The following is a 13,003-nucleotide window of genomic DNA, read 5'->3' on the forward strand; positions in this document are numbered from 1 at the left end:
AAAATTCCGAGAGAATGCATGTAGGAAAAGAGATTGCCCTCAGATCCAGCTCCCCCTTTGCCACACGAGAGCTACCGAAGGACTGAACCTCCGTGCCATCCAGTCCTCCTGCTTGCTTAAATAAAACAATCTTTTTATTTTAAAAAGTTTCAAATGAAGAGATTGTTGCAAGGATATATGTTCTCTATGTATTTGCCATTGGACATTTTGCCTCTATCATAGATGTACTTGATTCTTTTCAGACTCATTTAAGAATAAATTGCAGAAATCCTCCCTTCTTAATCTCAGTGTTTATTTCCTAAGAACAAGGAATTCTCTTACATTCTCCTTGTATAAATATAAAATTTAGAAAATTTAACATGGGCACAGTATTGTCTAGTTAGTAGTCTATGTTTCAGGTTTTTTCCCAGTCATTTTCTTTATAGCATTTTGCGGGGGGAGGGGATCTAGGATCCGATCCAGTAATGTGCTCTGCAGTTAGCTGCCCTGTCTTCTTCAGTCGCTTAATCTAGGGCAGCTCCTAAACCTTTGTCCCTGATGACCTTGACACTTTCTATAGTACAGGTTTTTTGTTCTGGATGTAGTTCCTCAAATTGAATGTGTCTGATGTTTCCTTGAGATTAGATGTAGATTAAGTGTGTTCGGCAAGTTTGTCCTGTTACTGCCCATGACGTGAACTTTGGTCAGATGCTTAAGGTGTTGTCCACTAGGTCTCTCCATGGTAAAACTATTATTTTTCCATTTGTTCATTAAGTACTTCCTAGGCAGAGACTGACATTTCAAAGATGCTCATCATACTTTTTTTAATATATCTTTTTTTTTAAGATTTATTTATTTATGCATACAAGAACAGGAATGTAGACCAGAGGTGCGGGGGATGCAGGTGAGAGGATTCACTAGAGAGTGGGGAGCTGAACAGGCAGATCTTCTGAAATACACTGCTGAGGGGAGCAGTGGGCAAGACAGGAGAGATCTGCTGTGCCATATGGGTTGCTCCCTAGCCAGCTGGAGATCAAACTCGTGCTGCAGTGGCTGGTGATAGCTTGATAGCACTGTCTTTAACCCCGCACCACCAGGGAGGCCCATCCTTATCACACTTTGACCAGCTAGCTTTGGCATCCATTTTTGGTGGTCTTTATCGGTTATTGCTATCATGGTTGCAAAATGCTCACTTTCCAATATTCATCATTCATTCTCCATTTATTGGCATTCTGTAAGAAACACATTGGCCTCATCTGTTAATTGATAAGACCTCATCGATTCTGATTTTATTCAACAGATTGTTATCCACTACGATTGGCATTTGTTTTAGTACTTAAATTGTCTGTGTGTGGTCAGTGGAGCCCCTGAAGTAACTCCCTGTGACTTTTGACAAGTCCTGTCTTTTTAAAAAATATCATTTTCTTAACTTGACACAAGAATGCTCCAGATTTTTATCTTTATTTCTAGGAAGAGTTCTAATTCTTTTCAGGGCAGATGTTTAGAAAACACTCTCTTGGGACTATGGAAGTGTTGAGAGGAGAATTCTGATGTTGCTCATATAAAGAGGAAAGAATTCAAAAGGATAGTCCACTCATGCTGATTTCGAACACAGCTTGGTCTAGCTTGGTCTGACTTTGTCCACACTATCTCGATCTGGCTGTCCAGTTGTTTAATTTCTATAACCTTATTGTATGTTCTCTCAGAGAAAGTCCCTCCTTATTTCTACTTTTGTCATTCTTGTTCAAGTAATACTGGTTTACAGCACTGTGTAAGTTTCAGCTGTATTCTAAAAAATTTTTTGGCCCTTTTGAAAACATTCTATCTTCTAGACGAATTTTAGAATCACACGTCAAAAGTCAGTTCCAAAAAAAAAAAATCATTATTACTTTGAAAGGTATTGACTTTATTATTTAACTTGGGGTAGAATTTATCTTTTTTCAAAGGTTGTCTTCCCACTTAGGATTAAAAGACTTCATTTATTCTTCTGCTATAGGCTTCAGTAAAGGACTCACAATTTTCATCACGTACATCTTGTGTCTTATTTTTCTTATAGTATAATTGTTCATCGTTCTGTGTTTTTGAATTTATCGTTTTGTGTTTTTGAATTTATAGTTTTAGGAAATTGCCTAAACTGGGAATGTATGGCAATGAATCATATTTAACCATGACTCAGATCCCACGTCACATAAGTAGACCCTTGATGGCTCTCTAAATGCCTTTTTCTTTCTTTCTTTCTTTCTTTTTTAAATTTATACAAGCACTGGGTATAGTCAGAAGCGCGGGAGGGTGAGAGAATTCACCAGAGCCAGAGGGGAGAGCAGAGCAGGCAGACTGATGAAGCACACTGCTGAGGGGAGCAGCGGGCGGCAGGAGAGGTCTGCACGCCATGTGGGACCCTTGCCAGCGGCCGGGGATCAAACTGGCGCTGCAGAGGCTGCGGGCAGCTTCGCAACCCAGCGCTCAACTGCTGCGCCACCGGGGAGGCCCTCTAAAAGCCCTTTTCTAATTTGAGATGCCTTTCCATTCCATTCCCTTCCTAAAGCCAGCAAAATTAAGGCAAATATAGCTGCATATGTGAGTATAATTGCTCAATATAGGGAAGCATGAAAGTTAAGCAAGAGAGGTTTTGTTCCCCTGCCACAGAATTCTTAAGAGATATCTTCTGTGTGGGCCTTATGTAAGAGACAGGGAACAGTATAATTGACTGTTTTTAGAACTAACTTTATGAAACATGTAGATTTATTTTTCATAGTTTTTCTTACTGAATCTAATCTTGAACTTAAAGTAGAAATTACGTAAAACACCAATCCTTCTAAGGCTTGTTTAACTGAAATGTCAAATAATAGCCTTACATTATTTAGCTTGATATTTAGAAGTAGAAAGTCATTATCTGGTTGATGGAGATGTGGGAATTGCTCAGACTATCCCCACAGCCTCAGCCACCTTCCAGCTCTGCTCATCAAGTCAGCTAATGGTTTCTTTTCTACTGTCTCTTAGATTTTGGTGCCCTGTTTTGTCCTTGGGCCTCTTCTGTGTGTTTTTCTCTGAGCTGCCTCAGGTTGTTGCTTCCTTGCCTACATTTAACCTGAAAAAATCTTTTATTTCCTAGACAGTAAATTTCCTGACCTGTAATTCTAATGTAAATGGGTAACTTTTAATTAGGCTCATCTTAACAATCTATGTGATTGAGTTTTTAGGGAACCGGAATCTGACCAAAGTCTGGTGTAGGAAAATCTCTGCAGAATAGAAAGTACAGAGGGAAATATTTAGCTATGATGATTAGAAATTGTGCTATAAAATGTTCATTATATTATCAGTACATATCAATTTCAGTCCCTCATCTCTCTTCATGCAAATAGGATCTTTATAGTTGTTTCTTGTGAGAAATGTTAATATTATGCTTGAAGTTTTAAAAACTTTCTCCCTATCTGTAAATGTCGGAAGTGTTAAGTAGAAAGTGCTCACATTAGAACAGATAGTTCAAACACTAAACTAGTGGTGGTTTTGTTTTTAACTAGTCAGGGCTCCTTATTATTTTCAGCTGTGTATCAATGAATATTTGTTTCTGTGAAATGTGACCTTAATTAAAATGTCCAGTCTTACAATTCTGTTTTGATTGTTTATTTAGAAATATACTAATAACTTTTTGTTTTGTTTCTAGAAAAACTGATTGCTTATCAACGAGAATTTCTTGCTTTGAAAGAACGTCTTCGAATAGCTGAACACAGAATCTCACAGCGCTCCTCTGAATTAAGTGCCATTGTACAGCAATTCAGACGTGTAGGAGCAGAAACAAATGGAAGTAAGGATGCACTGAATAAATTTTCAGGTACAAATAATATTTTTTGATTTATAAAATGATTATATTATTCAAAGTGTTATATGACATAATTTGTTTGAAAGTTATATAGGGTACTTGGCAGTTAGCATTTCTTATCTTTTTTGGAGAGAAAAATCGTGCAGAACTTTCTATTTTGTTAAATTGTAAAACAATTTTTATTAATTGCTAAATTTGATTTTAAGAGAATAATACTAAGTTAAATTTCAGTTAAACATAATTGACAATAGTGAAGAACCACTATCTTAAAAACATTAAAAATGAGATTAAAATTTGTGTTTGTATATTTATTTGTAACTTGTATGGCCTTAAGATGAACTCTGGAGAATCTGAGCTATGTGAAATAATTAGTGCTATTAAATCTAACTTACAGGAAAAAAATACTTAGTTTTATAATGGGTACTTTTAGGGCTATCTGACTTATTCCCTCTTTAAGACCTTCTCATGAGAATAAGATGAATTATCTTTTCTCAGTTTCTGTGCAATTTTTACTTTAATCATTAAATTTATATGTATATGTACATATAAAATCATCATTTTCCAAGATTAATACTCATTTTCATTTAGCATCACCTCTAATCCTTTGCCATTAATTCCACTCAGCTTAAAATTCACATCTTAACCTTATTTTAAAGTTTTGTGCTCCTTGCTTTCCTTTCTGATTATAAAGTTTATGACATAGCACTATTTAGTATTTTGGAATGGTACTTGTTACTATTTTTTGTTTCCTTCTAGTCTTTTTCTTCCTTGGATATTTTCTTCAAAAGTTATAATTGGGGCCTCCCCGGTGGCGCAGCGGTTGAGCGCTGGGTTGCGAAGCTGCCCGCGGCCTCTGCGGTGCCGGTTCGATCCCCGGCTGCTCCCCGGCCACTGGAGGAGGGTCCCACATGGCGCGCAGACCTCTCCTGCCGCCCGCTGCTCCCCTCAGCAGTGTACTTCGTTCCTTCTGCCTGCTCTGCTCTCCGCTCTGGCTCTGGTGAATTCTCTCACCCTCCCGCGCTTCTGACTGTACCCAGTGCATGTATAAACAAACAAATACAATAAATAAATAAAAACATGCCTCTATTAAAAAAAAAAAAAAAAAGTTATAATTGTGTGTTATAGCCTGATTTTTGAACTTATGCTGTTAACATTTTACTATGTCATTGAACATTCTTTAAAAATGTCATTTTTATTACCTATAAATATGTCAACTAATCACATCATAATATATTAAATTCTTTTTATAATTAGGAAAATAGAACTTCACTGGGTACTTGTCAGTTCAGTTCATTTTCAGTTTATAACTCTGAAGAACATCTTCAATCAATGTATATAAATCAATCACATTTTTTTTTTAATTTTTTTTTAAAGATTTATTTATGCAAGCACTGGGTACAGTCAGAAGCGTGGGAGGGTGAGAGAATTCACCAGAGAGGGGAATAGAACAGGCAGACTGACGAAATACACTGCTGAGGGGAGCAGCGGGCGCGGCAAGAGAGGTCTGTTGCGCCGTGTAGGACCCTCATCGGCGGCCAGGGCCCAGCGCTCAACCACTGAGCCCCCAGGGGAGGCCCATAAGTCAGTCACATTTCTGATAGCTATTACATCATTTTCATGATATTGTGACTTTCTTAAAAACAGGATTCATGTCTCAGTGACTATTGATTTCCAAGAACATGGCACAATGACTGGAACAAAATAATAAATATTTGTTGAAAGCATAAAAGTTATTTTCCTAAAAGAAATTGACCGAGTAAGACAGAAAGGTAGAGTTTTTGATACTGCTCTGAATAGTTCAAACATTTATCATGTTTTCACCAAAATTTAATATTATTTAATCTGCCAATTTGATACAGGTTTTTATTATTATTATTATTATTATTATTTTTTATAGAGGCATGTTTTATTTATTTTTATTTGTTTTTTTGTTTGTTTTGTTTATACATGCACTGGGTACAGTCAGAAGCGCGGGAGGGTGAGAGAATTCACCAGAGCCAGAGCGGGGAGCAGAGCAGGCAGAAGGACCGAAGTACACTGCTGAGGGGAGCAGCGGGTGGCAGGAGAGGTCTGCGCGCCATGTGGGACCCTCCTCAGGTGGCCGGGGAGCAGCTGGGGATTGAACTGGCGCCTCAGAGGCCGCGGGCAGCTTCGCAACCCAGCGCTCAACCGCTGCGCCACCGGGGAGGCCCTGATACAGGTTTTTGATACAGGTTTCCCCTGCTACCTGAAATTAAAACATTCCTATTTGTTATCATTCGATCAGTTATTTTTGGGGGTCTGGAAATGCCTTTACCAGTATTTTTTGGAAACATTTTTGGGTGTTCCAGGGACCCCAAAATAGCCTACTGTCTCATACCAAATAAGAAGAGACTGCTTTTAGATAGCAGAGGAAAGCTGTAAGTAGAAATTGCTGTCTTGTAAATTATGATCATTTCTTTACTACCCATGAGCTTAAACTTTAATGTCATGTATGACAGTCATTTGCATTTCTTCTGTGAATTTTTGATTCTTGTCCTATTTTTAATGAAGTTTTCATATTGTTCTGTATGAAACTATTATTGAGGCCATGAATTTTTACTATTAACTTTCTTAATTTAAAAGGTTAAAGTCTAGTTTAATGGATTTGTAAAACCATATTGCTTATTCTGCCAAGTTTTAATTCACATTACATTAAATGACTCATTGGTGCTTCTAATAGAAACCAAAAAACTGTTTGAAAACTAAGATCTGTATTAAACATTCTCAACTGTGCTATTTAAATTATTGTGCTTGAATTTTTCAAAAAGAAATTCTTCAGTGTTAAAATTTGGTAAAATTTGACAGCATGAAGTTAGTGGTGCTCATTTTTACTACATTTTAATAAATTTGTAGCCTGTTTCCAGTCTGTTTGTAGGACTTCGGTTCTGAAACTTTATGAAAGTGAGCAGTTGACCTTCTGCTTTTTCATGGGGTTCTGGCTGACTTTTGTGGCTCATTCAGACTGGTTTCTCAACATCATGAGTCAGAATCGGTTGAGACTCTGGTTGAAAAGCACCTTATTCACTTTAAATAGAGCTCTCATTTACCAAAGTATGAAATTAGGAAAAAAAATAAACTTTGTTACTTCTCTATTTGTAAGATCTGCAACTTCTGCAAGTAAGATATTCCTGTGACATGGTTATATTTCTGTTTCAGATAATAACCTAAAGCTATTAAAGGAGTTAACAAGCAAAAAACCTCTTCAAGTGCCAAGTATTTATTATCATTTGCCTCATTTATTGCAAAATGAAGGAAGCCTTCAACCTGCTGTGCAGATTGGTAATGGAAGAAAAGGAGGTATGTTTGCTTTGCTTCTTATTGTGGTTGAACTTCTCGTCTTCATTGTGGCATAGAGTATTACATTGGCTTTTAGAAATTTGGTAGGTAAAAGAATAATAATTCTTTATCTGTGCATAGTAACATACAATTCATTCTAAAGTCCACATTCAAAGCAGTTGGGCATTTTTCTCCGTAGACCAGAGTTGAAAAGTCAGTTGAAAAAAGGATCAGGAGAAATCTGCTTCATACCCTATCTCTGCACAAACATGTTTAAACTTCTGTAGTTTTTCTAGGTTCAAAATTTAGGAGATGACTTTCGTATCTTATTTCAATATTAATAGTTCTTAATCTTAGTCAAGAAAGATTTTCTGTCTGCCCCTACTTTTTCTTATAGAGATGTAAGTGTAGTCACTTATATTAGCCCTTCATGCAAAAATAGAATTGTCTTTAACAAATGACAAAAATCATTACTTCATAGATACTGAACTTCCTTTTTTGTGTTCATGTTTTTGAAAAGCCATTTTAGTCATCTTTTGACTCAATAAGTATCTCAGATATTTTTTTTTGGGGGGGGTCACATTTTCTCACTATATTATTTGATCTGAGTTTAAGCTTTAAATTTTTTTCATTGAAGTCACATTGCATTTTAACATTATCATTATCATCTAGGTGAGCATCAGAGAATCAGCATGTATGTATATTCTGCATTAAGTTCACCACTAAATTAGTTGTCATCTTTTTATGAGTCATTTGAAATTATACCCCCTCTTCCTAAGGAGGTGATCACTCTTAAAATATCATGTTCCATCTAACTCATTTTTCCATTTCTTTATTAATTCAAGAATACTTGCTGAATAGATGCTAGATGGACAAAGACCAAGCAGTAAGTGGAGTGTACTGTTTTCCTGAGAACATTGGTCATTAATTATTTCTGAAGTTGATAGTTTCTTTCCCTTTAATAACCATTGTTTGGATAAAATGCCCTAGTCATTCAGTGCATTTATTGGTTTAGATTGTATTTTCATTAATAAGGACATAAAATGAAAAGAAAATGTAAGTATTTATAGTTATTTAAAACTTCTCACATCTCTAATAGTTTTTTCTAATAGTGACTGTTTTATGAACGTGACATTAGCTCTTATTTTGAAGATATTTATCCCATCCCATTTGTTTATCATAGCTATAATATAATCTTGGTCAATAACTTTTCAGTAGTTAATGTTCTTATTAAGCTGACATTTTTTTCAAAGGTAGAGAAAGCACACAATTTGGGGGGAAAGTAAGAAAACCCTCAAATTTATATTTATAGTCTTCCTTCCTAAATTCTTAGGCAGTTCTTATTTTAGAGTCATAGAGCCCTTTGGCTGTTCTAGAAAAACCATCGACCTTCTACCTAGTAAAAGGCACACAGAAAAAGTGATTTTTTTTTTTAAAGTAATTTCTGGGATTTTGTGAAGCCCTAAAACCTATCTTAGGCTTTTTATATTAAGAAGTTTTTTTTTTTTTTCAGATTAAAGAAAAACTGTTTTTTGCTAAAAATTCTGTTCTTCAGTGGTCAATTTGACTGAGGAGCACCATTCAGACCACCAGCCTTGTAAGGCTACAGACAGAGAATAGTCCTCCAGGCAACTGCTAACCCTTCAGAGAGGCACTGGATTTCTCCCATCCAAATAAAAAACTGCTGGCCCATCCCAGCCACACCATCCTCCCACAGAATTTGTAAAAATAGCCTGTAGTAGTAGACACAGCACATAGAGATAGATTAAAGGTCATCTTGTACAAGTAGGGTTACCAGATTTTAAGAAAGCCAACATCATGAAAGACTTCATGTTCAAGAAAATGAAGTTTATAAAGCAAGCAGAATATAATTAAAAAATAAAACACAGTATATTTTTTAAGGGAAAGTAGGGCAACTCATCACTGACTGTTAAGGTCATTTACAAATCTTTGTTTTTATTTCAGTGGTTACATTTAAAATTCCAAGATAGATTTGATCTCCAGAATAACACAGTGGATGGTCACATTTTATAATCAGAAAGATTGAGCTGTATATTCCTTTGTGCATTCTTCTAGAATATAGTGTAAAGAGCACAAAAAAAGTGTGGTGGACATAAGTTCTATTAGTATTCATCTAATAGGAATTTCAGGAGGAGAGAACAGAATGAGTGAAGAGGGAATCAAATGATGGAGGAAAATTTCTTTAAGTTAAAGAAACACACAGGTATTCAGATTAAGAACCCATTCAGTGCTGAACAACGTGATTGAGAAAATACCCTTCATAGGTTACCCACCAAAAAAGCACTACTAGTTGGTGGAGGACAGCAAATGATTCTTTTAAGTATTTGCTGAAAAGCCCATGAACATCTCTATGTGCCAGGCACTGGGCCAGAAATTGTGGTACAGAATTAGGTGTTCGTAGCATTTTGGCTCTCCAGTCCAGTAAAAGAGAACATATTAATCCAGGAATTAAATTTGAGCATTGTACAGTGAAACTTTAGCTGGTAATAATAAAGGTACTTTGACAATAGACAGAGGGGTCATTTGACTTAATTAAGTTTGGGGATGTTTTAAAAAGTACCTTTGACCTGAGATTAGTAGAATATGTAGGTTACTGGTGAAGATGGGTCTGTTAGTTTCCCTTTGTAATTCCCAAGGAATTACCACAAACCCTGTAACTTTACACTTACTATCTTACAGTTTTGGAGATATGAAATCACAAAATCAGCATGTCAGTAGGAATGCGTTCCTTCTGGAGGCTCTAGGGGAAAGCCCATTTCCTTGCCTTTTGCAGCTTCCAGAGGCTGCCTTTATTATTTGCTTTGTGGCTCCTTTTGCTTTCTTTATCCCATCTTCTCTCACTCTGATTCCCTTCCTTTCCTCTTAAAAGAGCCCCATGGGTACCTTAGGCCCATCTGGGTAATTAGGATAATCCTCCCACTTAGGAACCTTACTCCTATCCACAAAACCCCTTTTTGCGATGTAAGATTATAATATAGTCTCAGGAATTAGAGCATGACTGTATTGGTGGGGAGGCGGGTGCATTATTCTGTCTACCACATGGGAGAAAAGAGTATTCCAGAAGATGGAAAGAGCATTACCAAAGTCCTGTGATGGAAGGGGCCATGGAATGTCCTCAAGAACAAAAGATGCCCCCGGAATCGAAGAGTGGAGTAAGTGGAAGTGTGGAGCAAGATGAGGCTAGAGACAGTATGGGGCCTTGCATACCACTGGGAGGTTTTGGACTTTTGTAAAAGCCGAAGGATATCCCTGAAGGGCTTAAGTATGACTTCTATGGATGGCTTTATATGACTTAAATTTTTCAAAGGTTACTTTTGTTGCAATGGGGAGAAAAAGATTGAAGATGTGGGAAGAGTAGATGTGAAAGGTCCTGATAAGAGAAAGTGGGAGTGATCCATTGAGAGAGGAGGAGTCTGGACTAGTGAGCAGTGATAGCAGTGGAGATGGACTTAAGAGCTGCTTGAAATGTATTGGTATATGGGTGGGAGGACAGTAATTTCTAGTTTTCTGGACTGAGGTAGAGGGAGTGGTCGAGGGTAACTTTTAGGTTCTGGATCACATAGCTGGGTAGATGGTGATGCTCTTCACTCAGTAGGGGCGATAGAAAAAGCTTTGCAGCATGATTTGCAAGAGAAGATCATAAGTTAAATTGGAAGTGATTTTGAGTTATTGTGGTGGCACATGGGCAGTTAGATATAGGGTCTCAGAGGGAAAGCTGAGGTAGGTTTTATTGTATGGGTTATATTTGTGAGTAACTGGTTGTTGAAGATACAGATGCATGAGGTCACTTGGCTTTGTGGGACTGGGATGTGAAGACCCTGCAGTTAATTTCAGGAAGGAGAATGATCATGCAAAGGAAGACAGAGAAGGTGCAAGGGCAATAGAAGAAAATGTAGTATCATAGAATATAAGGAAAGAAATCAGGAATAAATTGCTAAAAGTATTTGCCTGTCAATTAGTATTTTAAAAGGAAAGGAATTAGTTTCAACTAAAGACTGAGTAATTGAAATTTGAGACTACCAAAATAAGATTGCTCCTAAAATTTTATTACTTTAATGTAAATAAGTACTAGAATTTGGAAACCTTCCAGGAAAGCTGAAGAAAATTAGGCTACTAGTTGACAACTCTGTCAAACTACAAACACCACAAGGCAGCCTTCCTTATCTTCTGACTGTTTTAGCTTGTCCACTACATAATTGTTATAAATGCATAATTAATACTTGAATGGGAATATTGGACAATTAATCAGTGGAACCCAAATACTTTGGCTCTATTTCTGCTTGTTTCCTTGGCCAACTTTGCTTCTCCCTGAAAGGCCTCATGCTCATGCTGCTGACATCTTCCTTCTGAATGTGTTTTCTAGGTTGTAACTCCTTGACGAATATTGTGCCTGATAAGACAGGCTGGGTTATGCTGTGGTAACTAACAACCTTAAAATCTCAGTGGTTTAAGCAACAAAGGTTTTTCTTTTTTTGCTCAAAGTACATGTTCATTGGGGTTGGCAGGGGCTTGTATATTTCTCAGAGATCCATGCTGACCAAGCCATCTTCAGTGTTGCCATCTTCCAAGTTGCCATCTTCAGTGTTACTGGATGCTCTGCTGAGGAGAAATGCTCCATAGGCTGTCACTGTGGTTCACTGTGCAGTCTGCACTCAGTTACACACACCAGTGACTCATCTTCTCTGTCTAGTACATCTCCCCTGCTACTCTCACCAACGCTAAGAGGATGAGAAGTATCCTAATACCCATGCTCCCAGGAGGCAGGTCATTTTGTAAATTTCCACAGGCATGGATACGCCAATTCTGTAAATTTACCTGAAATTAGCACCTTTATTTTTAGTGATTTTAGAGTTTTTAAGTGCCTTGGTTTACACCAAAGAATTTAAACTCAGAGAGAGCTTAAATTTGGGAAAAATTACTTTTCCTCTAAATATGCTGTTTAATCTTAAAGCAAAAATAAAACAACCCAAGATTCTGGTAAGAGAGAGTTGGTTTTGTTGCTTTAATTTTTTTAATTTTTTTTTTTTTTTTTTAAGATTTTATTTATACAAGAACTGGGCTACAGTCAGAGGTACGGGAGGGTGAGAGGATTCACCAGAGACAGAGTGGGGAGCAGAACAGGCAGACGGACCAAAGACACTGCTGAGGGGAGCAGAGTGAGACAGGAGAGGTCTGCCACACCATGTGGGTTTCTCCCTGGTCGGCCGGAAATCGAACCCATGCTGCAGAGGCTGCGGACAGCTTCATAGTGTGGCGCTCAACCCGCTGCACCACCAGGGAGGCCCCTATTTTTTTTAAAAAGATTTTTATTTATTTATGCATATAAGAACTGGTGTGAGCCAGAGATGTGGGGATGAGAGGATGCATAATTGGGCTCAGCGTGTCTTGTACTTTTTTTAAAAACAAAGTCTAATTTTTATGAATTAACACCTCTTAGGAATGGTTCATTAATTATTACACTAGTAATTGATATCCTAAACATTTAAAATATTTATTTGAATTCCGTAGTCATCGTAAAGTAGCTTGGTCAGAACAGAAATCTTCTTTGGGAGCCCTGTCTGGCTTACTGTGCTGTTCACAGTAGAAGGTTCCCCATACACTCATATTGTCCTTCATTCTTCCTCTTCCCAGACTCTGTATTCAGCCTCCTTGCGAGGGTTTCCCAGATAGACCTCAAACGCATCCATTCCTCTTCATCTTCACAAACGGCCATCAATACCACGCACTGTGTGTTAATTACTGTGGTAACTTTCTAACTAAGCTCCCCTAACTGCTTTTACTCTTTAAACATTTTGTGCCTGTCCTTCACAAAATTTGGCAGTCTTTCAAAATTACGAATTGATGTCACTGCCCTGCTTACAACCTCCAGTGGCTTTCTTTTGCACT

General features: G+C 37.3%; 1 protein-coding gene across 4 annotated transcripts in view; it reads left to right on the forward strand.

Moving 5' to 3' along the window:
* Window positions 1–13,003, forward strand: part of MGAT4A (alpha-1,3-mannosyl-glycoprotein 4-beta-N-acetylglucosaminyltransferase A) — a gene marked incomplete at both ends in the record, with an annotated part of 63,875 nt that overhangs the window by 21,020 nt on the left and 29,852 nt on the right. For 2 of the 4 annotated variants that reach the window (XM_084235661.1, XM_084235663.1), the window contains 2 exons: window positions 3,644–3,811; window positions 6,977–7,117. In XM_084235661.1, coding sequence (XP_084091787.1) covers window positions 3,644–3,811; window positions 6,977–7,117 — 309 coding nt within the window. Of the gene's footprint in view, window positions 1–3,643; window positions 3,818–6,976; window positions 7,118–13,003 lie in introns of all 4 variants that reach the window. The other 2 variants (XM_084235662.1, XM_084235664.1) reach the window with 2 other exon arrangements.

The sequence above is a fragment of the Talpa europaea genome (genome assembly GCF_964194135.1).
Source record: "Talpa europaea genome assembly, chromosome: 6".
In the NCBI taxonomy this organism is placed as follows: Eukaryota; Metazoa; Chordata; class Mammalia; order Eulipotyphla; family Talpidae; genus Talpa; species Talpa europaea.